The sequence below is a fragment of the Equus asinus genome, chromosome 2 (genome assembly GCF_041296235.1).
Source record: "Equus asinus isolate D_3611 breed Donkey chromosome 2, EquAss-T2T_v2, whole genome shotgun sequence".
In the NCBI taxonomy this organism is placed as follows: domain Eukaryota; kingdom Metazoa; phylum Chordata; class Mammalia; order Perissodactyla; family Equidae; genus Equus; species Equus asinus.
Window position 1 is genome coordinate 83,460,122 of NC_091791.1, and position 27,662 is coordinate 83,487,783.

At 46.1% G+C, this 27,662-nt stretch overlaps 1 protein-coding gene across 2 annotated transcripts in view; it reads right to left on the reverse strand.

Moving 5' to 3' along the window:
• The window catches only part of SLC35F3 (solute carrier family 35 member F3), a 376,143-nt gene that overhangs the window by 76,745 nt on the left and 271,736 nt on the right, over window positions 1-27,662 (reverse strand). For both annotated transcript variants that reach the window (XM_070492484.1, XM_044758803.2), the window contains one exon: window positions 25,585-25,912. In XM_070492484.1, the coding sequence (XP_070348585.1) occupies window positions 25,585-25,912 (328 nt within the window). The remainder of the gene's footprint in view (window positions 1-25,584; window positions 25,913-27,662) is intronic.

The window sequence follows — 27,662 nt, forward strand, 5'->3', positions numbered from 1 at the left end:
TGCTCGTTTTGACGTTGGTTCTACATAAACTGCTGGTAGCCTGGCTGCAGGCTCCACCAACACTTGTCTAAAGGCTCCTTGAGATCCACCCCCTGAATTCAAGGTTAAAACTTCTAACCTTCTCTGGAGTCTCTGTTTTCCCTGACACAGAGATAAAGACAATCCCCAGTCATTCCTACCTGAGGCTGCACACAGAAGTCACGTGGAGAGCTGCCTGGTCCCACCCCTGAAGATCCTGCTTTAGTTGTTCTAGGGTGGGGCATCTGGACACTTAAAGCCCCCCCCGGTGACTCTAGGGTCAGTCAGGGTTGAGCACAACTGTCCTGCCTTCTGTGGATGGTACTAGTCAATCTCAGGTGTTCCCTGTGTCTAAAGTGTTGCTTCCATCTACGTGCTTCTCAAACTTAAACCTGCATCAGAATCAACCAGACAGCTTGTTAAAACACCAACTGTTGGGCCCCCAAACCAGAAACTCTGATTCAGTGGGTCTGGGGTGGGGCCTGAGAATCTGCATTCCTAACAAGTTCTCAAGGGGTGCAGATGCTGCTCCTCCAGGGCCCACACTTGGAGACCCACCTGACATTAAATGAAGGCTCAGAACACCGTTGCCTCCTCCCCTGAACAGAGCCCACAACATAGAAGTCAGATAAATTTTACCTAACTTTGCCCAAGAGAGGCGGAACAGAGGGTTTACTTAACATACTAACCATAATCTTAATAAGAAGTAAAATTCTCATTAGAAGTTTCTGTTCTCTTTTGAAATTCTTCCAACTCTTTACTATTCTTCTTCTTTTAAAATTCTTCTTTTCTCTTTCAAGCACTCCCACTCCTCACTCTCGACAGAACCGCAATCTTCCCTAACGGCTAGTCCCGGGCTCCCAGATCTTCCATCTGTGCCTCTTATGTCCCTCCCTTTCTTACACGGAGCTTACCCAGTCTTGCCCCACCGGCAGCATCCTGTGCAGTGAGCAGGGTTAACAGGATCAATCATTTGAGTTACTGTACATAGCAACTCTTTTCTTTCACCAGCAATCTTGTGTGTGTGTGTGTTTGATCCCATCAGCAAGGTAACCAAATGCAAAGCCCCATGACCGTGGGCACACCTGCTGCAGATACGAACTATAACCCAGAATTGTGACAACCTGGAAATGTAAGCAGCCTGCTCTTGTTCCAAGGCCAAACCCATTAGTCAAATAGCTGTTTGTTTAATGAAAACTCAGCTCTATCTGGTAAGTAAATGTTAGAACACAGTCTTCTTTCCCCAAAGCAGACTGAGTTCTAGTAACCCCGACCTGGTGGTTGGGTGCGGGGAGTGAGAAGAAGGTGGGGACCAGAGCCCATGTCTTGGCACCGCCGAGGGTCTTACCACCTACCCTGAGGCCACAACAAGAACTCTGTTCTGGAAGAAGTACCTGAAGCTGGTGCATGTCACAGCTTACCTGCAGGAAACGGGCTGATGGGATGGGCCAAGAGAGGCTTCATTTGGCACGCTCGGGTCCTGATTCTGCCAAAATCAAATGCCAGGGGACCTCCTGAGGATCGGGAAGGGAAATAATGAGGAGAGCTCCCCTGGAAGGAAGTGGAGCTGTTTCCTTCTGCAAGAAGAGCCAGACCTGAAAGCTGCCTGCCCCCCACCCACCCTCATTTCTAGACTGCCAACCCTGTGCCAGACACTGGGCTAGGACTTTTACATGCACTCTTTACTAATGCATTTATTCTCAAATTATTTCCATAGTCATAACAAACAACCCAGTAAGGTTGGTCTTATCAACCCCATGTCACAGGTGAGTAAACCAAGGCTCAGAAGAATAAATACTTTGCCCCAATACACACTGAGCCAGGACCACAGCAGGTCTGTTCCTGTGCTGGCCCGTTAGAGAATGCCTTGAGAGTTGAGCTTGTGTCTTAGTCATCACTTGCCCTCCAGCACTCAGCACAGAATTTGGCACATTAAGTGCTAAGCAAATATTTGTTGAATATTTACCTAGCCAGGTAATAGTCCTGGCAGGAGCCTTAAAGGCTGGAGAGATGTCAATGTCATGAGGATATAAGGGTCTAGGACTTCTTCCCTGAAAACCCAGATTTGAGCCTCCGACCTGCTGACTACGTGACACTAGTTAAGTCCTTTTATTTTTCTCAGTTTCCGTATCAATGCATATCTTTCAGAGGCGGGGCAGGGTGCAATAGTGTCCCAAACAATAACACCACGATCCTGCTGGCAGGATCACCATGGGGAGTCCAGGCCTGCCACATTCCTTTTTCCTGCCCAGAAGAGGGTGTGGGAGGCTGGACGGCCTGCCAGCAGCAAGCCCTGGTTGGCATTTTGTTAGTCAAAACTGTACTTAATAAAATTCTTTTCACTTTTAAGAGAAAAAGAATTTCAGTCCATAAACCTTTTCATTTTTCTTGGTTTAGCCTCATGTAGGGAAAAAAAGAAAAGAAAAGAAAAATCCATATTGATGTTTGGATTTCTAACTTCTTCTCTCTAATAGGCACCTTGTTGTGTATACTTGGCAGCTGCAAAGGAGGGAGGCAAGCACAGAGAAGTCCAGTCAAGCGTCTTGTTCTTGCTCTTGGATAATTATGATGGAGGGGAAGTGAGGGAGAAATGAGGGACTAACATTTGTGGTGACACGTGCTCACTTGTGAAATGACTTTGCATCTAATCCTCATATTTGCTTTACGACGTTAAGATGATTTGTTTTCCCTTCTCAATAGGTGAAAAAGACGAGGCTCCAAAAGGTTAAGTGAATGGCCCACAGTACTCAGATATTTGAATTCCATATCCCAAGCCTGGACACAGGAATTTTATCCCCCAGCCTAGGCTAGTTAGTCTTCACCATCAAAACCCAAGAAGGAGGATGCTGGAATCAGAGACCAAAACCTCCGTCCAGCAGGCTCTGATCCTGAGCAGAACTCACGTAGCACAAACCTCAAACTCCACAAGACACTTTTATCTAAATTCCAGATGGTTCTCTCTGCACTCACTTCTGAAGTACAAAGGAAAACTTCACGCCTTTGGTCTAAGCTGCTAGATTTTTTTCTTTAAGTGAGAACGTGTTGAAGAACAGAAGGGCAGACTTTTGCTTTTGAGTCCACACAGCAGCCTTCCACAAAGTGTGGAATCCCCTGGGGGCTTGTTATAAATTCAGAGCCCCTGGTCCACAGTCCACTAGTGGCAGAGGGAATCAGAAGGTGTAGCCTCAGAGCCTGGGGATCAGCATTTGAACTGGCTCCCTGGGTGATTCTTCAACACACCAAACTCTGAGAACGGCTGAGACACAGTAACCAGTACTAAAGAGCCTGATGTAGAGAAGAGAGAATATTCAATTATCATGCCAATTAATTTCAAGGAGATGGGTGCTTCAAAAAGATGCAAAGAAAGGTTCATTTTTTTCACAGAGGTTAAACGCTGCCTCCTCCCCCCTTACCTACACTACCCATTGCCTTAGCAAACTTTTTCTTCAGGAGTGGCTCAAAATACTGCAGTTCAATCTCTGCCAAAATTAGCTGTCAACGAAAGGGGCCTGAATTAGTATGATTTGGCTGTACTGAAGCTGTGAGTTCACTGGCTAAAGGCATCAGCATAGAAACAAAGCTATCACTGACTATAGCCGGCTGACTAATAGATACACAACCACCCAAGAGTAAAAACAGCCCACCTCTGCCTAGACAAGGGTGTCAGCATAAGTCAGGAGGAGCAGCCCTGCCCAGAGGAGCCGGAGCATCTCCAGCTACATCTGGAGAAGCATTCTGAAAGCGCACTTAGCAGCTCAGTTCTGTGTGCTACAGCCCGGATTGAATAAAAACCGTCTTTCATCCTCTCTTATTACTGTTGGTTCCAATTAGTTAATGGGAGGTGGGAAGCGATTACCTTGTACTGAGCTGCAGCGGTATGCTTTTGTTTAGGGTTTATGCAGGATACTGGAGGAAGAATTAGAATGCACGTGTGACGAGCTCTTTTAAAGCGAAGATTTAACACAACAGCAGGCATCAGAATCTTCCAGGGGGAAGGACTCTTAGAGGTCATCTTGTCCTACAGCAAAATGCTAAAATTCTCCCTTTTCACTTGGAAGGTCTGAAGGCAGCTGTCAGGCTCTCCAAAAGTCTCACTTTGTCCAGGATAAATATTCTCAGTTCTGTCAGTCATTCTTCGGATGAAATGGCTTTCTGTCCCCCCTCTCCTCAATGATCCCATCCTTCCTCTGGACACAATAAGTCATCAAAACCCTTATAAGAGTGTGGAGTTCAGAACAGGACACATTATTCCACATGGTCCTATCAGTGCAGAATGCAGCGTGACTCTTATCTCCACCAGTCAGCATGGCGTACTTTAATTAACCCAGGCAAGAACGACATTACTTCCTGCGGAGCTGTCTGATACCGCTGGCTTGCCTTCATCGGGCCACTAAAACCAAGACTTGTCCTGTAAGCACTGGTGCAACAAGCCACAGGTGCAATCTACACTGAACATTTGAAATTAGTATTTTGAACTTAAATAGATACTATATGATAGATAATGTTTGTTAAATCTTGCCTTGCTGGTTTAGGCCGATCATGTCCCTCTTGTCAGTATCTTCTTGAATACCCATAGGGCCATCCACTGTTTGAGCCATTAGTTCAGCTTGGTTTCATTTACGTAGCTGATTTTTAAAATGCATCCTGTTACTCCAAGGCATTCTCACACCTTTAGCACTGCAGTCTCTTCAATTACAAAGTTGCATAGGAAAGCAAAAATCATCCTAATGTGAAATTAGTCCCTAATGAACCAACTCTAAGGCAATATAAAAGTATTTCCTACTCAAATATCTTTCCCCATGCAACACTAGCATCGATGTCCATCCTTTGATTCAACATCCTTGTCCATCTTCTTTTGCCAAGTCCAAATATAGGGAAATTAGTTGCAAAGTGAATGGCAAATCTTGCCAAAACCCAAAAATGAAACAAACCAGTAATCCATGGCAGTGATGCTAGGGAACAGATCAAGACATACACAAAGCCACTGACCAATGAGGGTCAGCAGATTTAGAAGATTTAGCAACTAAAGAAGAGACATTTAATAAGGATAATGACTTCAAAGAGAGTTTAAAAGAGAATGGCACAAATATAAAGTATTTAGAGGAGACTTCAAAAAAACTGTTAAAGCTCTTATAAAAATAATACTCTTTAGGATCACGCGGCAAAAGTCAAACATGAAGTGAAGGATGGTATTTTGTGCTATCATACAATTTTGGCATAAAAATTACACTCCAAAGTCACTCACCTCACTTAAAAAAATTAACTTCATTAAGGTATAATTTACACACAATACAATGAAGGTATTTTAAGTTGTAAATATCCATGAGTTTTGATACATTTATACAACCAATACTACTACCACAATCAAGACACGGAACATTCCCATCACCCCCAAAGTTGCGTGATTCACTTTTTAGTCATTCTAAGAATTCATTGTTGCATTTATAAAGTGAATTTTAAAAAGGCTTATTTTCATAATTTTTAGTTTTATTTTCAGAGAAGTTTTCAATCGATTATTTTTTCTACTTTTAATTTTGATATTTTAAAAAAATAGATTTTATTTTTTAGAGCAGTTTTAAGTTTAGAGAAAAATCCAGCAGAAAGTACAGGAGGTTGCCATATACCCAGCCCCACCCCCACCCCTCCATTATTAAGGTCTCGCATTGGTGACACATTTGTTACAACTGACAAACCAGTATTGATACACTACTATTAACTAAAGTCTATGATTTAAATTAGGATTCACTCTTTGTGTTGTATAGTTTTTGGGGGGAAGTTTTATAAATGTGTAGAGTCATGGACCCACCATCAAGATATCACTACCTTAAAACTCCCCTGCGCTTCACCTATTTGTCCCCCTCCTCCTGCTCCGCCTCCCCACTGATCACTGATCTGTGTTTTATGGTATCTATAGTTCTGCCTTTTCCAGAATGTCATATAGTTGGAATCACAGTATATAGCCTTTTCAGATTCGTGGTTCTACTGTTGAATTTTTTTCATTCTCTTAACAGTGTCTTTCACAAAGCAGAAGTTTTTAATTAATTATCACATTTGAAAATACACTATATGAACCAAATTATCATGGGCTAACAAAGACTCCTACCACATTTGAACATCTTAGTTACCGCCAAAAGTCCTGAATGGGACAGTTCACAGGTGTTGAATGTTGGATGGCTCCTGATCAACTAAAACATGCTGACAAAGATTTCACGGCTAATTTGCCATTGTTTTATAAATGAACCGTTCTGGCTTCTGGCTATGCCTTTCTTTATTAAGTGCTCACAAACTATTTAATAATTCACTCATGAGTTCTACTATGAGTCCATGCTATGCTTATTTGGTGGACAGTCTTTTTTCCCACCATTTGGAAAACCGAGAAATGATCCTCTAATATCCTTCCTTTTCTTATAACGTCTTTCACTGTCGTGTTCAAAAGCTTCTTCCTTACCCTGGCATGGAATTAACTTGGGCCTGAAGACTTGAAGATACTTAGAGTTGCTAAGTGTACTTCTTTAATCTTAGCTCCTTTCTTGGATTTTAACACCTTCTTAGTAAAGTTTGTGCTTCACTTTCCTTACTCCATTTGAAGATTATCCTTCTTGGATTGGAAAAGATGGTGACACTTCTCCAATGGTTTGGTACCAAAAGGGTGAAACCCAAGCCTGCATCACTAGTGGCCTCTGGAAAGGAGAAGGCGAGGCCTGGCAGAAGCATTCTTGGTTGACTTAGGAGGGCTGGTGCAGCTGGTTGGAGGCTGCAATGAGTTCCAGAATGAGTTTTGAGAACAGGAGAGCATATGAACACTATTCAAGGATAGAGAAAGTTAGTGTACATTTTGGCTTTGAAGGAGCCAAAAGCAGAAAGGAGACAACCAGCCTATAAGAACACTAGGTCCAACCCACACCTACGGGGAGGAAAACTAAGCTCTACCTCTTGAAGAGAAGAATATCAAAGAATTCTGGTGTATAATTTATTTTTTTACTGAGGTAACATTGGTTTATAACACTGTATAAATTTCAGGTGTACCTTATTATATTTCAGTTTCTCTGTAGATTACATCATGTTCACCATCCAAAGACTAATCGCCATCCACCACTGCACACATGTTCCTTATCACCCCTTTCGCCCTCCTCGCTCCTTCGGGTATATTTTAAAATAACCATGCACCCCATGCTTCCCTGTCTCCACCAGTCCTTTATGTTTTACTCCTGTTTTTTAAAGTAGAAAATCAACTTCTTTTTTTTCAGCTAATTTTTGTTGAGTGAATTTCTTGAGTTACATCAAATAGAATATACCCGGGATGAATCTCTTGGCTATCGTTGTGAGATGAGTTTAACATCCTGGGCATCACATTATCATTACCGGGAAACGAATGTTCTAGACTCTAGTCTGACACAGAAGATGTGACTGAACTTAAGGTATCAACAGGCTTTGGTGTCTATCTGTAGGGCCCTTCTCTTTGATTGACTGACTGACTAGCCGTTGATATTTCTTTCATTGCTCTAAAATCAGTCATCTGGTGGTTAGAATAGCTACACAGACTAGCTCACATTGAGGGTAAAGAGACGAGCCCCCTGACAGAAGTAGGCATTCGGACTTGCTGTTTTACTGCCATTCAACATTGACCCAAAAGCCCTGAAGCCAAGCTATAAAACATACAGTGAACATCCTTATATACGCAGGTGTCTGCCGGATAAATTCTAGAAGCAGAATTGATTGGTTAACGGACATTTAAAACTTGCATAGACATTGTCAACTTGTCCTCCAAAATTATTGTACCAATTCATCCTCCTACCACAGCATATGAGAGTGCCAAATTCTTCTCGCCTTCACTTACACTGGGTATCATCAAACGCTTTGATTTTTGCCATGTAAGACCCACAGCTGTTCTCACCATGCTGGCACACAGAGGAGGGCTAGTATCTGTGAAAACCTTTCAACAAGTGTCAAGTTCATGCAGAATTCGTGATGGTATTCTATTGAATGTATAAGAGTAGAGGATGAGAACTAGGTCAGAAAGGTGGCAGATGGATCAAAAGGGAACGAGAAGTGGCTTTAGCTGACAAGGGCTGTGAGCACCCACACTGTGTACAGCTGAAGAGCATTCCACTGTAAGCCACAGTCTCTTTAGCTAGTGCCCCACTGATGAATATTTTAGGTTGTTCTAAACTGTAACTAATTACAAACAATGCTGCAATGATACCTTGTTCATACTTCATGATCTGAGCTTACTTGTCCCTCCCCTCATGTAAATTCCGAGAAGCGACTAGGTCAAAGAGGATTCGCATTTGTGATTTTGATACGTACTACTATACAAATTACCCTACGTAAGATTTACTAATTTACACCCCACCAGCAATGTATTAAAGTAATTGTTTCCTCATAGTTTTACCAACATAGCATATTATCAAATCTTCTTTTTATTGATTTACTTGTTAATCTCACAGGTAAAAAAAAACCTATTTTAATTACCATTTCTCTTATAATGAGTGAGATTAAGCATTTTTTCATACATGTATGAGCCATTTTCATTTCCTTTCCTATGAACAACCTGTCATATCCTTTGCACATTTTTCTATTGAATTGTTGGTCATTTTTATATTAATTTGTAAAGACTCTATTTATAAGAGAGCTTAACTCTTTGTCTATTACGTGACTTGCAAATATTTTCCCCAGTTTGTTAGTTTGTTTCTTTCACTTTGCTTATGGTGATTTTCTTTTTTTTTGCCAAGCAGTAGTCTTTAAACTTTTTTTAACGTAGTTTAATTTATAATTTATTAATCTTTTTTTGATGATTTCTAGACTTTGTATCACAGTGAGAAAGGCAATAAGAGAAAGGTAATAAAAAGATTACCTCAGGGGCTGGCCCTATGGCTTAGTGGTTAATTTGGTGTCCTCTGCTTCAGCAGCCCGGGTTCAGTTCTTGGGGGCAAACCTATACCACTTGTCAGCAGGCATGTTGTGGTGGCAACCCACATACAAAATAAAGGAAGACTGGCATAGACGTTAGATCAGGGCATATCTTCCTCAAGCAAAGAGAGGAAGATTGTCAATAGATGTTAGTGAGGCAAATCTTCCTCAGCAAAAAAAAAAAAAAAAAGAAAGAAAGAAAGAAAAAAAAGATTACCCCAGGTTTTTATCTAGTCCTCATAAAATTTCAGATTTTACACCTAAACCCCATTTGGAATTTATCTAGGCTTATAGTAGGAGGTATGAGTTAAATTTATTTTTTCCTAGATGACTTCCTGGTTGTCCCAATATCACCTACTAAATAGTTCATCCTTCCTTCACTTATAGGCGATACCACACGGACCATAAACAAAAGTTCTTTATGTATTTAGTTCTCCTCTGGATGTTCTGTTTTGTTTTGATTGGTCTTCTGTCTACACATGTGCCAAGCCCCCACTGCTTAAATTCCTGAGGCTTCCTAGCGTATTTTAACTGCTAGAACAGCTAGTTCCCCTTACTGCTCTTCTTTTCAGGGCTTTCTTGTCTACTTCCTAAAACAAACCTTTTGATACTTTAATCGCGCTCATAAATGAATGTGGGGAGGATTGACATTTTTATGTTTGTTGAGTCTCAGGCGAGTTTAAAGTTTTCTTCCTAGAGGTCCCATAAATTTTTATTATGTTTATTACTAGGGATTTCAAATGGTTTTGGTTGAGCTTGCAAATGGGCTCTTTTCTTCCATACAGTTTCTATCTGGTTGTTATTTCCATTATTAGCCTACAGGGCCAAGGGGTCAAACTCAAATGATCTTTTAATTTAAAATCTCTCCATGCCCACCCAACATTTCATGAAGCTCAAGATGATATGGTCACTTTCTCTTGTGTCTATGTAACCTTCATTCACTAAGCTGCTTTTTCCTTATTGGTCAACTAGCCCCATTCCTAGTTATTTCCTTCACCTCTTGAGCAATGAAATTATCCTAAAGAAGGTCAGGGATGTATCAGAGGACCAAACTTTAGCTTAATGAGGCATCCAGCAATGGTCAGGACATTGAAATATCCCATTGCTCTCACGGGTTCCCTGTGGAGTGTGCTGGCACTGCAATCTGTAGTAAGCAGGGCTCATGTCTGGCCTCCCTCTGCTGGGGGACCAGGCCCAGTTCCCCCTACCCTTCTCTCTGCCTTTGCTTCTGTCCCAACCAAACGCTCTACTCTTTTCTATCGCCAGGCTCACCAATTGCCGCATGTTGCATCTCCTTTTAGCTTAGGGTTCCATCCATTACTTCTTCTATTTGAAATAATTATTTAAATATTATCTTGAAAACTGTGCTTCTTAGAATGCTGGGACATGTGTTATCTTCACTAGAAAATGGCCTCTACGATTAACTCTCCTGTTATATGCCACCTGTAAGGTCCCAGTGCTCATCAACACTTCAGAGATTGAGAAGTTCTGCAAGAAAAAAAACACACTTCACAAATTGATTTGACAATTACAAATTTGACACAGAAGTCTAATGAACGCTCTGTACCACCCGCGTTCTGTGGAACGCAGTTTGGGGGATGCAGCCTCAAGACAATAAGAATCTAGATCTGCTTGAGTCACTCTGCTGGGGACACCCGGGATATCAATTTTCTGCCTAGGCTGAAGGGTCAAGTTCACCTGTGAACTGTGAACTGGACAGAGCACTCAAATTCAAATTTACCCTCAGGACGACTACATAATTAGCAGGGCCTAGTTTTATTTTCAGTAAAATAAAAATATGGGGTCCTGGCTGGGGGCAGGGCAGTCAACCTCTTCTTCCCACAGGACTGCTGCCCCAACCCATGGTAGATGGGTGACCCCAAGAGATTGCGGCCTCCATGCCAAGAAGCACTCGGTACCTGGATGGGTTGGACAAGAGGCCCCCACTGAGACACTGACCAAATGCGCCACAAGAGGTGAGAACCATAAGGAATCTGTTCAGACCCACAAGGCAAGGGGGAGGCACCCCTCCTGCCTGAGGGGTCCCCAGTGATGTGAGGCAAACACGTGGGCTAGCCTCCCTGCTGGAGGAGAAGGAAAAGGACATGAGGAATTCATTTTTCTCATTCGAAGGGATGGAAGCTTCCATATGGGATGGAAGTGACCACGGCAGTCAGCAATTCCCTGCAGGAATTTGGGAATTTGTGACTTAGACACCAGCTACTGCTTGCTTCCTGGGGTGTGTTTCGTAAGACTCACTCGCAGCACTAGCAGCTTTCCCCTCCTCCTGGTATAAGTACAAACAAGTGATTCTGTCGGAAGAAAACCAGAATACAGCTCACATGGACCTGCAAGCCCACACTGTAGCTGCACAGGTGATGTTTTCACCTGGCCTTCACACTGAGTGGGGGTCCATGACTCTGGACCGGCAGGCGGTGGGGAAAGACATTTTGTTCACTTAAGCGGCAGCAAAGAAAAGAATTTGGTTTATAGGCTGAGGTGGTGCTTCTGGTAGGAACAGACTTTCATCCCAGGCCTTAGCATCTGATCAAGAAGAACAGAAATATGACTGGGAGGAAGATCACTGCCTTTGGAATACAGCCAGAGCAGCTCTTCTTGAACCTTTTATCTATATAGCATTTCCCTGTGTGGCTTTTTTTTAATTACATGAAAGTACTTCTCTGCTAAAGACCCCCAAACCAAAAACTAGCCAACCAACCAACCAACCCAGTCAACTGATGAACCAAACAACCAACTGACCAAACAACTAACCAAACTAACCAACAATAAAGTTTAAAACCATTGCTACATTTCTCTCTCTCTCCTTCTCTCCCTCTCTTTTCTGTTTCAAGCACTCAGCACTCAGTACACCCATGCACCTGGCCTTGGAACTGCTTAGGAGGCCACGCTGGTGCCTGCACGCCACCCCATTTGGTTTCACAACGTGGTTTCCAGCCCCATGAACTGTGCCGGGTCTTGGACTTGGCTGTGGCCTTTGCTCCTTCAAGACCATCACATCCTGCCATGTCTATTGCCTCCCCTGTGCCCTTCCCTGGCTCTGAGGACAGCACCACGGTCTAGCCTCATCCCTCACCTATACCAGCTGACTTGAATGCACATGGCAGCCAACAAAGGCTGCCAGTTCTCAGCGCGCTCCATCCACAGAGCCACAGTAACACTCTCCTCTGCTGTCCCTGCCGCTTCAGGGAGCAATTTCCTCTTCATGCCTTAACTCATCACATGCCTGTTTTTGTCTTATGTGTGGTTTTTATTAATGCTAGATCTTCTGGCAGTTCAGTGCATAAAAGGACGTGACTTGGGTTACAAATTACTGTGTTGTCAGTGGCCTGTAATACTGCAGTCCTTGAACACGATTTGCATAAAAATAATTTACATCTTTAGAAGGGGAAAAAAATCAGTATGGAAAGAGGTATCAAGGAGTTACCTGGAAAGTAAACACATCATGCTTCTGTTCTCATAATCTGGCAGTTCCAGAGTAGTTTTCCACTCACTGAATCATTTATTATCAGTTCTATTAGCCTTCTCTAGCCAGGTTGATATGATTTTCTGTGCTACTGATAAAGGCCCTGCTTCTCAGAGAACAGAGATGGCTAAGGCAGTAGCTGAAGTCCAAGGTGGAGCTGGAGCAGACATCTGCTCTAGAGGTCCCCACTGGTGTCTGGATGGGCTTGAAGGCTAGCCAGGCCCACGTCCACCAGCTTCAGGTGAAATCAGCGTTCTGACTTCTCCCCCAGGTCAGGATAAAGGCTCCTTGAGGACCTGCTGCTTCCTCGATAGAATCCTCCTCCAGAGCCACGTCTTCTGCCTCCTAAACCCCAACCTTCCAGTGCTGGCCGCCTTTGGTAGCCCAGTAACACCTCTTTCCAACAGAGGCAAGTCCACCACCTCCCCACATGCCACATTTCCTTTCGATGTTGTAACAGATGGTATTTTCTAAACGTGGTAGCAACAATACCTCCCATTTCATGAAGTTTCCCTCCAGAGACCCTGCCACCCTCCAGTTGAAGAGTGGGGTCTATGTCCCCCTTAAAGCTGGGTGGGCCTGTGACTACCTTGACAGGAAGAGGATAGCGGAAATGTCACTGGTGACCTCTGAGGCCAGGTCCTAAAAGGATACCACTGGGGTTCTGAGCCACTATAAGAGTGGTCCCACTACCCTGGGCCACAGGCTGTGAGGAAGCCCAGGCCACCTGAAGAGACCACGTGTAAGGGCTTAGATTGACAGTCCCAGCTGATGTAGCAGGTGACAGCCAGCATCAACCATGAGACATTGAGGAAAGATGCCCCAGATGATTGCAGCCCCCAACTGTTGAGTTACCCATCCAGCAAATGTTCCCACTGGAGGCTCCTGACATCATGGAGCAGAGAAAAGCCATCCCTGATGCCCTGTCAGAGTTCCTGCTCCACAGAGTCCCAAAGTAGAATGAAAGGGGTGTTTGTGCCATCAAGTTTTGGGGTAGCTTCTTAAACAGCAAGAGTAACTGAAATAGATGTAAAAGTCTCAAATCTCACAGCAGATTAAAACGTTTGCAAGACTTTTAAGAACTTAAATGCACAAATCCTCTAAATTCCTCTGTTCTGGGATACAGTCAGGGAATAGTTTTAAGAGAATATGAAACACAAGCCAATATAAACGCCCAACTGAACCTTTATGAGGATGGGTTTTTACTCTGGCTTCGATCAGACAGCGTTAAGGGGCATCTCCTGAGCTGGAGTCTAATAATTTCAAACCTGACTGATTTCTAAAAAATGTCTGATGGTCACACACTTCTTTTTCTAAAAGTGCTTTATAATTAAAGAGCTCTTTCAGAATTGCATCAGTTCATCATCTGGATGGTGGGGGGGGGGGCCTCCTGTTGTAAGGACAGTGGGTCACTTCCAGGGCTGCTCCCTTGAGAGTGCCTTCTGAGAGCTGATCTCAGCAAGCTGCTCTGACAGTGAGCATGAGGATGACAATATTGACATTGCCCACATGACAATTTCTTCTTTCCTTCCCCTCCTTTCCTCCCTTCTTCCAGCAGCCGTTATGTATGTACTCAGTACCAAGCACTGAGCTAGGTGCTGGGGGTATGCAGGTGAGCAAGACAGACACGATCCCTGTCCTTATGTTTAAAGGCTGTCTTTTTTCTGTCCAGATACACTTTAAAATTTTTATTATATTCAGAATACAAATGAAGCGACAGGAAAGATTTTGGGTAGTGAGGATGTCCAAGGGCCTGTGATTGAGGATGCAGGTTTTCAGATGGACTCCAACTCCGTGGGCTGGGTGTAAAGATGGGGACTATATTAATTAGCACCATGCTAGCTGCTGTGTCGAACCCCTAGTTCGGAGGCTTGGCACAACAGAAGTTCAGTTCTGATTCATGTCGTTGGAAGACAGATGGCATTTCACCACTTGGTGATCTTCCTTCCGTTTGTGGTCTGTCATCCCTTGGAGCCTGGAAATTCTGTGCGTGCAGCCAGCGGAGCAGGAAAGGGGAGGGTGGGAAATGCCCGCCTGCTTCTCATCTGCCTTGGTGGATATGTATCACTTTGGAGAGAAGTCGCTTGGCCCAGTTCCGATGCCGAGGGAGGCCGAGGGATATAGTCCCTGGCTGGACAGGTCCTCCTTGCAACAACCCTTCACTGTGGCAGAAGAAGCAGGGATCTTTGTGGCAGAGTTCCCATCTCTGCTGCAGGATGATTTCAAAGTCCACCACAGCGCCAGTGCGCTAAGGAGCACCGGTGGCTTCCTTAGGACTCCTGAGAGCGGGGGGCTTGGCCAAGAGACCTAGCTGGCTCAGTATCTCCTCTCCAGGAAAGATCTACTAAGCCTCACACGTCCCCAAAGAGGATTCTGCAAAATGCATGTGTACACATGTCCCTCAGTTCACCTTGTAAATTCTCCCTGCTCCCTACATGGGACAAAACATCTTTACCAAGAATCAAGTGCACTCTGTGCTGGGCTTAAACACACCAACTTTCATCCAACTGTAATACAACCAAACATTTAAAAGAATAACCAATAAGCATGTAAAAGACCCAATCCCTCCAACACCATTTCATAATAAAATATTAACAAGCCTGTCCCCACTCTGTTGGTGGAGCATTTAAAGCCTTTCTTTGAAAAAATTCTCTTCCATTTTCCCCCCAGAGAAACGTGGCAAAATAATGCCATATAATGGTTTTAACAAAATGTTCGTGCAACAAGGGAGCTTTAGCTTCCAGTGCTTTTCATTTATTTTATGTTATAAATTAATAATGTATGGAAGATTGAGAGTAACTCTTTAGATGTAAGTGTCATAAAGTAAGGCACTTGGATAAGAAAAGCGTGAAAGGATCCTGATGTACTCCAAAATGCTACATTAAGTACATAAATCATTCTGTTTTCTCTCTACTTAAAGTAGAAAACAGCCAAGGAGGTAAATGTAATTACTATAATTCTATTTTAAATGGCCCAGGAAGCATGAGAATAGAATTTGCAAAGATATCAGAAAAGGCAGCTTATTCTGGCCAATCAGATTTTTCATCTTTTGTGACAAACTCAAGTAGCTGATAATGGGGTGTGGTCATCAAACGATTACGCAGTTTCAATGACGGAGAGCGTTCCGGGACCAGGTCCACTGGCTCTAAGACCCAAGGAACTCATTAACGGCTGGGGTCTCTCTTAGAACATGATGACCTAGGCTAGGAAACGCATCTGAACTTTCCCAGGGACTCTCAGCTGGAGACCCCCTCCAACCCGCTTCAGGCCCAGACCTGCAGGGGTTCGGGTGGGGGGGTGGAGGAGAGGGCTGGCCCGAGGGTGGCCCAGTCTGCTCTGGCTCCTGCTTGGAGTAGATAAAACTGTTTTGTGAAGGGGGCTGACTCTGAAGCACTCAGCACAGACCCTGGCTATGTAACAGGATTTGGTTTGATTCTACTTTAAAACCGAGGCATAACAATTTTCAGTGTTTCCTTTTCCCATAGGCTCCCAATCCTTCGCTGAGGGAAGCCTATGTTGAATGTAATATGATGAAATTACATACAGAAGATGCAAGAGCTAACAAGTCCCTTTGCTCTGTGGCTCAATTAGAAATGAAACAGCTCAAAGAAATATGGTACGAGCAGTAGGGCTGTTCAGGCAGAGAATGACAATTAAAAACCAATACCACAGTAATCATCGTTCCAGCAGAGGGGGAGACGCGACCACCGTTAATTCAGCACCAACCAAAGGCCGAGTCCCAGGCAAGGGGATTTGCATAAAGCACCCTAAATCTTGCAGCCAGCCTGTGGAAATAGGCATTATTGGCCCCATTCTTAACTATGAGAACACTAAAGTGAAAGGAGCACTTATAAATAATTCTCCCAAAGTCACGCAGATCCTAAGTGGTGGATCTGAGAAGTTGAACCAGCCTGACTTCAGGGCCTGGGGTCCCTTCCTTCTGCCACGTGGCCTCGTTCCTCTCTGTATCTCTGACGCCTGGCATGGATACCATACTAGTATGTATGCACTAGTGTGGGGTGGGAATGGGGGCAAGTGCTTTGGAAGCCATTATAATGTCTGTTCCTATGGACAGGGGTGTCCATTCCAATTAAGCTAGGAATTGTGTACAATAAAGGCTAAGGTAGTGCCCGTGGAAGAAAAAGAACATGACAGCCGTGCATCTGCTTTATCATTCTACACAGTCCCAGCAGTTTCCCCATTTTTCTTTTTTAGCTTTCAAAAGAACAAACAGTGTCAAAAGCTTGACAGGACATTGCTTTCTAGACAAATGAATCACCTTGCATTTCCGTCTGGCTTTTAGCTCATGTGCTAGAATGACGTGACAATGGCATATACCACAGGAGTTCTCTGCCCTTTTCCTGTCAAACTTGTCTCAAAGATCACCTCTGCCAAGAAACGCCCCTTCCCCAAAAGCCCAAAATGATGACAGGGCTGATGCTATCCTCTCTGCTGTGGGCCTCACGCTGGCTACGTGGTTTATCTGAATCTTCATAAGGAGAAAGACTCAGACGTCTGTGGTTGGAACATCCTCCATCATTACCACCACCATCACCATCATCATCACTATCACTATTATCACCATCTTCACTATCATCATTACCACCATCATGATCTTACGATTTGTACAAAGCAGGAGCCATGATCTGTATGAGTTTTGGTATTCACATTTAGAGTCAACCAAAGATAGGTAGGAAACCTCTGGACCAAGGGCACTTCAGGGCTTTATATACACTATCACATTTAATTCTGTTCAGCTAGAACACAAGATTTACATAGGAGCTACGAGAGCCCAGAGGATGGGCAACCCCAATTGCAACCCTCAGAGGTAGGATTTGGTCCTCATTTTACAGATAAGGATTGAGGCTTACAGCTTTGGGTGACTGATCCATGGCCATATGGTCAAATAAAGGCAAAGCTGGGTTTCAAACCTGAGCTAATGGCAAGCCCGCATTCTTATTTTATCTCAGTGCCCCACGCTTGGGCTAGTAGCGTTCTTATCCCTGTTGTTCCATACTCCCCAGGCATTGCCTCCATGTTCCTTCCCATGAGGAGAGAATATTGACCCACTTCTTTCGTGGTAGCATTCCTGGAGAGGTCTGGACTGAAGAGAACAAAGGTCTCATGCCCCTTCTCTGAGCATGTGTGGCCTCTGACGATTTGGATGAGCTGGATCAGAGAATCCTCAAAGTCCCCTTCTGATCTTTTGAGATCTCTACATGGATGATCTTTTTCCTAAATGTGGCGAGATTTTTATATTTCCATGTGCCTGTGGCTTACTAGTCTTGACTCTATGACTAAGAATCATGTGGAAAGCAAGAAACAGCTCAACATTAGCTGGGTGGGATGGAGGGCAGTCTCTTATTCCTGGTCACATCAGCCGTGTGCCCTCTTCCTGCAGCCCATACACACCTGCACCGGCCTCTCTGCACTTCTTGCACGCCACACACAGGAGCCCTTCTCCATCGTCTGGCTCATACAAACGTTAACTGCTCCTCAAGACCCAGCGGCTGAAGGATCACCCCTCTGGGAAGCCATCTCTCTTGCTCTCCATCGTCTATGCCACTGCAACACTGACCTTGCAGGTGTTCACAGGGACCCTGCTGCTGCTGCTTTGTGCTAAAAATGTTACTAAATCTCTCATGGATAAGTCCAGTCAAAGGCATCTTGATTCCCAAAGAGCCATAATCACACTGATATGGCCATTATTTAAATGGCTGCCATTCTTCAAACCCACAAACGTAAGCATTGGATGTGACCTTTTGCAAAATTTCAATGAAACTGCACGGGGAAGCATAACATTGCTGCAGCTGAATTAGACACGCCCTGAAACTTCAAGGTTAAATCGCATAACTTCCTTCAACAGCTGAACTTCAAAGACAAATCCTTGAATCTGTTCAAGGATTAACAGAGACCTCAGATCACTAGGGGATGAACGTGCCTGAAGCACATGAGAACAGAGGGGATTGGGAGCTAATACTATATTTCCACTTGCCTCAGTAAAGGCTGAAAACCCACTTGTGAAATATCCTGAACTCGTCTATGGGGGTGTCTGGTTGTCCCTGAATTTCACTGAGATGAGGCCAGCAGCTGTGTAACTGAGCTGTGGTGGTGGGGTTGGTGTGTTATCTGAGGGGAAATAAATGAGCTCCACTAAGAATACTACAATGATAGGATGGAGGGGAGGACACTGTGGATGGTGGGGACATGGCGTAAATGTACGAGGGCAGTGTCACTCTCTGGGGTATGAGGACAATGCTCTGTGCCTCATTTCTCTACTGACGCATCCTTGAATATTTCAAATATCTTAAATCAGGCAGAGACTATCTAAACGTATGTCAGCTGCCCTCATCTCATTTCTTCCTTTGTTGACACTGGGACCCGTTATGACTTCCTACTTAGACTTGGAGCACTGATTACATGCTATCCTTTGGCTGTACCATACGTCTCCTGCTCAGGTGGCTACATGTGAACATGTGTGTGTGGTGTATGTGCATGTGGTGTGTGTGTGTGTGTGTGCAGGGGGGAGGTACTTTGCCTCAGCAGCAAACCTGACCAAAATCTCCTGGCATGAAGCTGTCAGTGCATCATTGCCATTATTTACCACCAAGCAGAAGACACAGGCCAAATTGAAAACTCCGGTTCCACATATTTTGCCCATTTTTTCTAGACCAATTACAAAAAGAAACAAACAACAACAACAGAAACACCAACTGGGAGGGCTCTGGATGAAGCTTGTTGTTTTTTTGGGTTGATGATTCTTGGAAATAAGACAGGAAATAAGACAGCTACAGATTAGGAGAAAGGGTGAATGCAAAGGGATGTGCTGAGGGTGGCATGTTTCACTCTGTCCTCCCCTCCCCTCCCTGGGCTCCCTGAGCTGGTGGCCAGCAAGGGCTCTTGGGTCCCACTGGAGGCCAAACTGGTCAGGCCTCCTCGCCACTGGACTCCTGTATCCCGGGGCCCAGGGTGGCTTTACCCTTGGGTTATGAACATCTCAAGGGCAGGAACGTGCTTAGAGCTTCTTTTCTGCAGTGCCCCGCAGTCATGGTCAGAGTTGGCAGTCATGAATGCTTACTGTAGGAATGAATGCTTGCAGGAAAAGAGAATGAATGAACCAGTGAGTAACCAGGGCTGACCCAGGTGTTTGGGTCTGCATGGGATGGAGAGATGCTGGGGTAACCACAGGCCCCTAGAGACAGACAGGTCCCCAGCCTGACATCACTGCCCTCCACCCAGCATCCCTACCCTCCAGCCTTGCTCCGTCTTTCTCCATAGCACTCAGCACCATTGGACATATTAGATTTTATTTGTTTAATCTTGGTTTCCTCACTAAAAGCAAGCTCCACGAAGGCACAGATTTCCCTTGCTTTGGTCACTGCTGTATCCCCAGCACCTAGACCAGTGCCTGACACATAGAAAACCCTCGACAGATTTTTTGGGATGAATTAAGGGAATATCTCTAACCTCCGAGAATGGAGGGTCCTTGCCGCCTTGTTTCCGGTGTGTCCTCCCTCCATAAGGAAGAACTGTTGACGGGAGCAACAGGCCAGAGCATGTCTAGGCAATGAAGCCCATCAGCTTGCGTCCCATGGGAGGTCCGGCAGCGCCAGGAAGGCAGGGACGTGCTGGGCGTCACAGATTAGGGCTGCCTTGGTGGAGCCTTAGCATTCACACACGCCCCAAAACACATACCAATGTGTCCTGGATGGAAGATTTCTCCCCCATTTACAGAATGCCTGAATTTGGTGACAAAACAACAATTGAAACACTTTTCACTAACACAAGAGTTTGCTGTAGGTTGAAGAAGTTGACAGTACAAAGAAAGAGACCCGGCTTTGCAATACTTCCAGATTTACACTCAAGGATCTTGCTATTGCTCAGGAACTAGGTGCCCTTACCCAAAATCAAACAAATAGACAAAAACCCCAAATACCTGAGAGTCATTCTACTTCTGATCCATAACCAGTTACGTAATGAGCACCTGAATCCTGCTTCTGAAAGCAGCTCTGATTATACCAGTCCTGTATTCAAAAACTTTCCAAGGCTCCCACTGCCTGCAGAGTAGAGCCCTGTCCCTTGATCCAGCCACCAAAGCCCTTTCCATCTGGGCCTCACTCTGATTTTTTAGTCTTAACACCCTCTCTGCCCTGTCCTCGGACCCAAGCTGCAGCCGAGGCAGTCTGCCTGCACTTCCGCCCGCCTCCTCCTTACGTCCCCTGCTGTGTTTTATATGGTCTCTCTCCCACTCGCCTGTGAGCTCCTAAGCTCAGGACATCTGTGTCATCCACACCTGCCCACGTGCCCTGGGCACACAGATATCGAGTAACCGTTCAACCAGACCAACACTCCAGTCTTGCACTCTATTCCCTTCACCACAGAGCTGCGGTAGTGGTCTTTCTAAAGATCCAGACTGATGGCTTCTCTGCTCTGCCCAGGACCCTTCGAAGCCTCCCCCCAACATTCACACCAGGACTAACCCTCTCTGCATGGCGTGGGAGGTTCACTGGGGTCTGCTCCTGCCCGACTCCCTGATCTTCTCTGTCGCCTCACCCCACCTACCTCCTACCCTGAGTCAGCGGCTCCCTCGGGTGCCACGCTCTCTCTGTCCAGCCTGTGTGCTCTTTCCACACCACTCTGCCTGCCTAGGACTCAGCACCGAGACGACCATCTGCTCCTCTCTAAAGGGACTGTTCCGGGGTTACTTCCTCTAAGAAACCTGTCCACTCTGCCCCAGGACCCACACACCTGGGCCTCTCCCCTGAGCTCCCCTGCATATACTCCTCCCCCCTTGCTTGGCTATCTGACTCTCTTACAGGGCTGCGGGCTCCTCGAGGACAGGGACCAATCATCGCTGGATCCCTAGTGCCTCGCCCAGAGAAGCAGTGCAGTAACCATTTTCAGAATGAACCAACCTCCAGATTGCCATTGCTCCACTCAGCTCCTTAGACTCGGAACGCTACAGCTGCAAGACCCGCTATGGTTCCTGTGTAAATCTTTGCAGCTACACACACCAGCCGTGTAGGATTTACAGTATAAGGCATCAAAACTACCCTTTTCCCTTTCTTGGTTCAGAATGTTTCTCAGCATTTCTGAAACAATCAATTGGCTAGCTTACAGGAGGCTGAAACTACAAAAGACAGAGGAAAATATCTGTCACCGCTATATCCTTCACTTTTTTTGGCCGCTGCACAATGGCAGAAAGTCCCAGCATTTGCTTACAAAAAGAGGTCGTTACTGGTAGAAATTTCTGGAAGATCTTCTGACAAGATGGCAATGCCTCAGATCTGCTCTGGCCAAGTTCTGCTGGCTGTGGCAGCCTCCAGGATCTGAGAAGCCGTCTTCCTGTCCCAGGGTCAGAGGGGCTGGGAGGTTGTGTGTCATCACACCTGTCCTCGACAGCCTCTCCAGGGCCATGGACCAATATGGCCTCTTCCCTGTGGCTCCCCTGGTGCTCAGTGTGCAGGAGTCTCCTGGGAGCTGAGTTCCCATCAGGTCATGCCTGCAGTTTCTGCAGCACCCAGGCAAATCTCTGCTGCCAGAGCCCTCCCTGCATCCTGGGCACTATTATTTCCTCAGGGTGTCCCTGTGGCCAGGTGTCAGCAAGAAAGAGGGAAGACGAGGACAGGGATGTCCATCATCTGGGGGAAGGGAGGAGCTCACTTTACTCCAGAATGTTTTGGGGTGCTTACTGGGGAGACCACAGGCATGAGGTTGAAAACCCAGGACAGTTGGGCTGGGAGGTTTTCACATTCTCACTCGAATTCCTGACAGCAGTGCTGGGTCATGAGAAGCCCTGGTCAGTCATAGGATGCCCCATGCAGCCAGTGGGGCCACATGCTGATATCTCCAAGGCGTGACCCCGCAGGGGTTAGCTCCCCCTTTACGGCCCATCCTGTAGTTTAAAGAGGCCACCACAAGGCAGCTGATGCACTAGGCATGGGCTGCATCCTTCCATAGAACCCACAGAAGACATACAATACAGTGATGGTGCCTCGCATTTTTACGGCACTTCACACTTTATAGGGCACTTGCAGATATGGTGTCTCATTTGATCACACAACAATCTTTTCGGCAAGTCGGTGCATGTGTCATCACCTTCTGTTTTTGAACAAGCATCTGAGGCTCCCAGAGCTCAGATGACTTGCCCATGAAGCCTTCTGGCCTTGTAAGTGGCAGAGGACCAGGGCTCAAACATCCTTGCGGCCCCAAGCGAGCCCCCTGTCAGTTACACATGGTACGGTAAGACCTCATTCCTATATTTGGTCAGATAGGCAGTATTTTAAAAAACCTGTAGCTGAGACTCAACAACTCCAGGATCTTTACAGTCAGCGTGCAGCCCGTGGGCCAGCAGTACCAGCATCCCCTGGAAGCTCATTGGGAAAGCAGAATCTCGGATCCACCCAGACCTGCTGAATCAGGTGGGCCCTTCAACAAGGTCCAGGTGACCCACAGAGCGTTGCAGTTTGAGGAGCTCTGTGCCTGGCAATAAGTGCTTTGCTCTATGTGCTTGGGCTGACTTTTCTAGCTTCACATTGGGTAAGTAGCCTAGGTGGGGAGGGCTTGGAGAAAAGAAACTTCCATCTGATTGCTGGCTCATCTGTCCAGCTTCCCTCTTTGTGAAACAGCTCTCTACCTTTCTCCTTTTGTCCCCAGCACCCTGTTAAAACACTTTTAGCCAGAGAGACATCTCCGCTGCCAACTCTAGATCTTCTCTCTGCTGTTAATTTTGATGAAAACACAAAAATGGAAGATGTGATTTCAGTTTTCCTTGATTTCTGGGAATCCTAAAGTCTCTCTAAAGAACTCCCAATTTGAGTTGTGACAGAGTTGTGATTTCCTACGTAAAGCCTGTGATGTTAAAATTTTTCTCTCCCTTTTTGGAGAAAGCCTCTCCCTTCACTCCTCCAGCGGTGTGCATGGCTTAACCTACAAACCCAATAATTGGTTGGTAAGTCAATGGCTCTGCTTAGCTACAGGGCGAGCACAGCTTACAATCAGAAAAATTTTTCTTCAGAGGTGGAGCTAAGTTTTATTACAGAAATTAAGCAAGGTTTTAACTGGCTTCACTAATCAAGTTATGATTATTCTCCTCTCCCCTCCCCATTGTCCTCCAGTTGACACAGCTGCCACCATAATTCTTTCATGATTCTTCCCAGGTATTTTTATAGGAAGACAATAGGCTGAAATCGAGGTGTTGATGTTTTTCTATGTTTAACTAATCCGCTTCAATGACCCTTCCCTTTTCCCTACCCTGACCTTTTGACCACTACTGAGCTTGGATCCCTCTGTGTGGTTTCCAGCACAATCACTTACATGGTTTCAGGCTAGCCCTAAGTGACCAGCAGTGCCTGTCCTGTTGTAAGGTAAGCGATGGTCATGTTCAGGACACATGCCCCTCAGGGGAGGCCCTCTTTCAGCCTGCATGGCTGAAGGGGGAAGGGAAAGGGCATTTCATCTTTTCTCCCAGTAATTATCACGAGAGGGCACATAAGCTCTCAGCCCTTTGTTAGAGGCAGCAGCAGCATGTTCTAGTCCATTTAAAGACAGGCAAACCTCTAACTACAAATTAAATACACTTAGGGCTACTTAACCATGAAATACATCATTTACTGAATATTTGCTTTTCTCTGCGACTAAAAGCAGGCCATTATTTTTCTCTTGCCTTTGGGACAATCTTGGGCCCCATCAAAGTTTCTAAACCGATTGGTTTCAGTCTGCTTTTGGCTGCTGTTCCGAAGAGGTGCATTAAGTGCCTCTTGAGCAATTTCTGGCTTGTCCATGAGCCACTGGTGTAAGTCAACCCTGAGAATGCCCCAGGCCAGGGTTCCAGTTCCGGGCTCCTCGCTCCATGTTCCTGCATGCCTTGTCTCTAGAATTCACTCCCAACCCTTTTCACTCTGGGGACTTGTGAGGCTGGCCCTGTGACTCAGTCCAAGTGCCATCAGAGTGCCCTCCTCTAGCACTAGTGCTCTGATTTACAACTTGGTCTTTTGAAAGAAGCCAGCCCAACTCCCCTCTGAACATTAAAAATTTTGGCACCTCACAGTTCCAACTTTAACTTTCCAGGGACACAACTGTAGATTCCCAGACAGAAATTCTGCTCTGAATCTGGACCTCCATTCCCAACCCTCTTTGCTCCTTGGACCCAATCATGGTTTTAGTTACCTTGTGACTTCTAAGGGCAATTTCAGAACGGGGCTGAAGTTTGAAGCAGGTAGTAAACGGGACCTGGAGATTTTGTGGGGGTGTGTGTTTCGTGGGGTGGGGTGAGATGGGGAAGAAGGCAGTGGTGATGGTATGAAGAGGCTTCAGCTTTCAAATTTTTTTCCATCTCCGGGACTGACAAAACATAAGTTCCCAGGGCCTACCTGGTTACCTTAGCCAGTACTCTTTCCCGGTTTTTTTTTTTCTGAGTAGATCTAATTTGGGCCAGTAGCAAGGCCTAGACACAGCCCATGGGGGGCCTCCACTTCGGGCAACCACGAGAACCAGTGATTGGCCTAGATAAGGGTCAAGGTCAATACCAACAATTTGACCCCTGCGGAGGGCTATGGGGAGCCCTGCTGTATATTGAAGTGGAGGGTTGGGTCAGAATTTCTGGCCTCTTTCTGAAAGGGATATCATACCAAGGGACTCCATATGAGAAAACACGATCCACGAAGTCCAGACCCTGCTTTGATTTTGATAGCACACTGCCAGATATTCAGACCCATGCAATCACGTGAGCAAAGGAGGAAGCGTCTTGGATTGGAAAGTGAATGGGTAACCAATTCTTTGCAGTGAACGTGTATCCTCATGAGGGAAGGTAAGCTACAGGAAGCCACTGAGTCACCTGGCCTGAGGAGGGGTGACAGAGCTAGAGAGTTCTCCCATTTCTACCCTTTTTGGGGACGTACCACAGGCCATCTCTGGAAGATGCTTTCTCTCTGCCTTCTCCAGTTCAAATAAAGGAGCTCCTAGGACTGAGGGGCTGGAGGCCCAGGCAGGAAGCATTCACCACCCTGAGAAAAGAGAGTTCCCATCCTGGCCCCACTGAGACAGCAGCTGAGATGTGACTTCTCACCGCTGTTCCCACGGGCCGTTCCAGTGCCAGACGCCAGGACGGCCCAGCAGCATCAGCGCTTAGGAGAGCAGCCCCAGGGCAGGGCCGGCCGCCGGGAGGCACCTACCTGTATCTCTGCTTCACAGACTGCTTCTCCGCAGACTTGCAGACGTGCCCCGCGTAGTACAACGGAAAGAATAGAAAGTTCCAGTTGGTGGCAAACCACGTGAGAGTGAAAGGCGCATCGAACTTCCTGAAGGTAAGCTTGGCGAGTTGCGTGGAGCCTGCCCAGGAGGAGCACACGCACAGCACCACCGCCACGCCCCAGAAAATCTTCTTGAGCTGCGCCCGGGAGCATCTCCAGCAGCGGCGGCTCCCTCTCCCGCCGGCCTCCGCTCCAGCCGCCGGCGCCTGGGCCTCCGCCGGGCCCGGGGAGTCCCGGGGGCGCTCCTCCCCTGGAGGAAGAGAAGCGCGCGGTTAACCGGGCCTCCAACCCTTCACGTCGCAGCTCGGACCAGGGTGAGGGGCGGGGTCAAGAGGGCACTAGACCCCACTGCCATGGTCAAGGCCAGCCACCTTGGAAGGGGATGCGGAGCGGGGGTAGGGGGCGTGGAGGCAGCTTCCAGAAACAGAACTTAAATAGAAGACAGGTTTCTGCTGGTTTTCTGATCCTTCAGAATCTTGACCCTCAAAGTGTGATCCATGGGCTGGCAGCATCAGCACCGCACCCTCCCCCCCCGGGGCCCCCCCCTCCCCCGAAAGCTTGTTGGAAATGCAGAATCTCAGGCCCCACTCCAGAGCCCCAGAATCAGAATCTGCATTTCAACAGGTGACCTGTGTGCCCATCAGCGTTCGGGAAACACTTCTCCTGAAAACACAGAGCGGCTGAAATAGTTTCACTCCAGTTTGTGTCAGCTGACTCGTCCTGCCCTGCTACTGGGTACTGGGCAGTGCTAGGGGCTGGGTCACAGGCCTTGACCTCTAGAAGCTCCCAGTGTATTGACAGCAGCTCCTCCCTGCCTGTTCCTTAAAGGCACATTTGCCGAGATTCTCCTCTTACTTTGCATGTAAAGCAAAAATAGACATTTCCCTCTCATCTCTTTATTGGTTCTGACTGGCTTCCTGCTGATGGCCTTCAGTCTCACTTCGAAGCGCTACTTAAAAACCACAGCCTTGGCAGCTGCTCCTGTGAAAGGGCCCAGACGCTCTGTACTAGAGCCCGCAGTGTGACTTCTGGAAACCAGGCTGCAGCCCAACGAGCGGCCCTGCAGCAGCGCTGTTCCCACAGACCATGAGAAGGGGGGCAAGGCGTTATTTTCCACTGTTTGGTTTTCATTCATGATTGTGTGCGTGTCAGTCAGCTGGAAATTTCAACAGAGCTGTAACTCGGGCAGGGTAGAACCGTGGACAGAGGCACATTTCCAGAAGACAGCACACTTGCCTTTTATAGGTTCAGACCAGCACTTCGCTGAATGGGGGCACACAGTGCTAAGCGGTCATCGCCACTATAGGGGTCTAGGAGACGTGTACAAAATGTACTGGGGTCAAATGTACTCTATATATTTCATTTAAGCTTAATAGTAATTCAAGTAGCTTTAGCAACATTAAATCAAGTTTTATATATCATCCTCTCTGAAACATAATAATTTTGAGGCAAAATCTTGATTCAAGGTAGCCTATTATACAGGTGTTAGCTACTCCTATCATTAATTGCCAGGCCTGGCTGCATCTGTTTTAGCCATCTATGTTGTGCTTCATTACCTGCTTTATTAATATTTAATCTCCTGCTTCCTCTTACTTTTCACATGTGTATAGATCCTGGTCTGAAAGCCCTTGGAAAACCAAATGCTTAACCACACCCTCTGAGCTTCCAACAAGTTGTTTATTTCTGTCCTGGGCTGGGGGGCAGGGAGAAGCAGAGGAAGGCAAAGGCAAGGAGCATCCCCACCTTTTGCATCCTGCCCTCCCACCAGGACATCTTGACTTTTTTCGCAGTGAATCTCCACAATTTGAGGCAAATTCAATTTCAGACAGAAGCATGCACATTTCAGTTTATACTCTTATCACCAGACATTTTGGGTTAGTCTCTGCAACCTTTCATTATTGGGATAATTTTCAAGTAGTATTTGGGGTGAGGGAGATATTTCAACTATCAGCATCACTGTCAAAAACTCATACTGAAAAAGATAATTATAGAGATGAAAA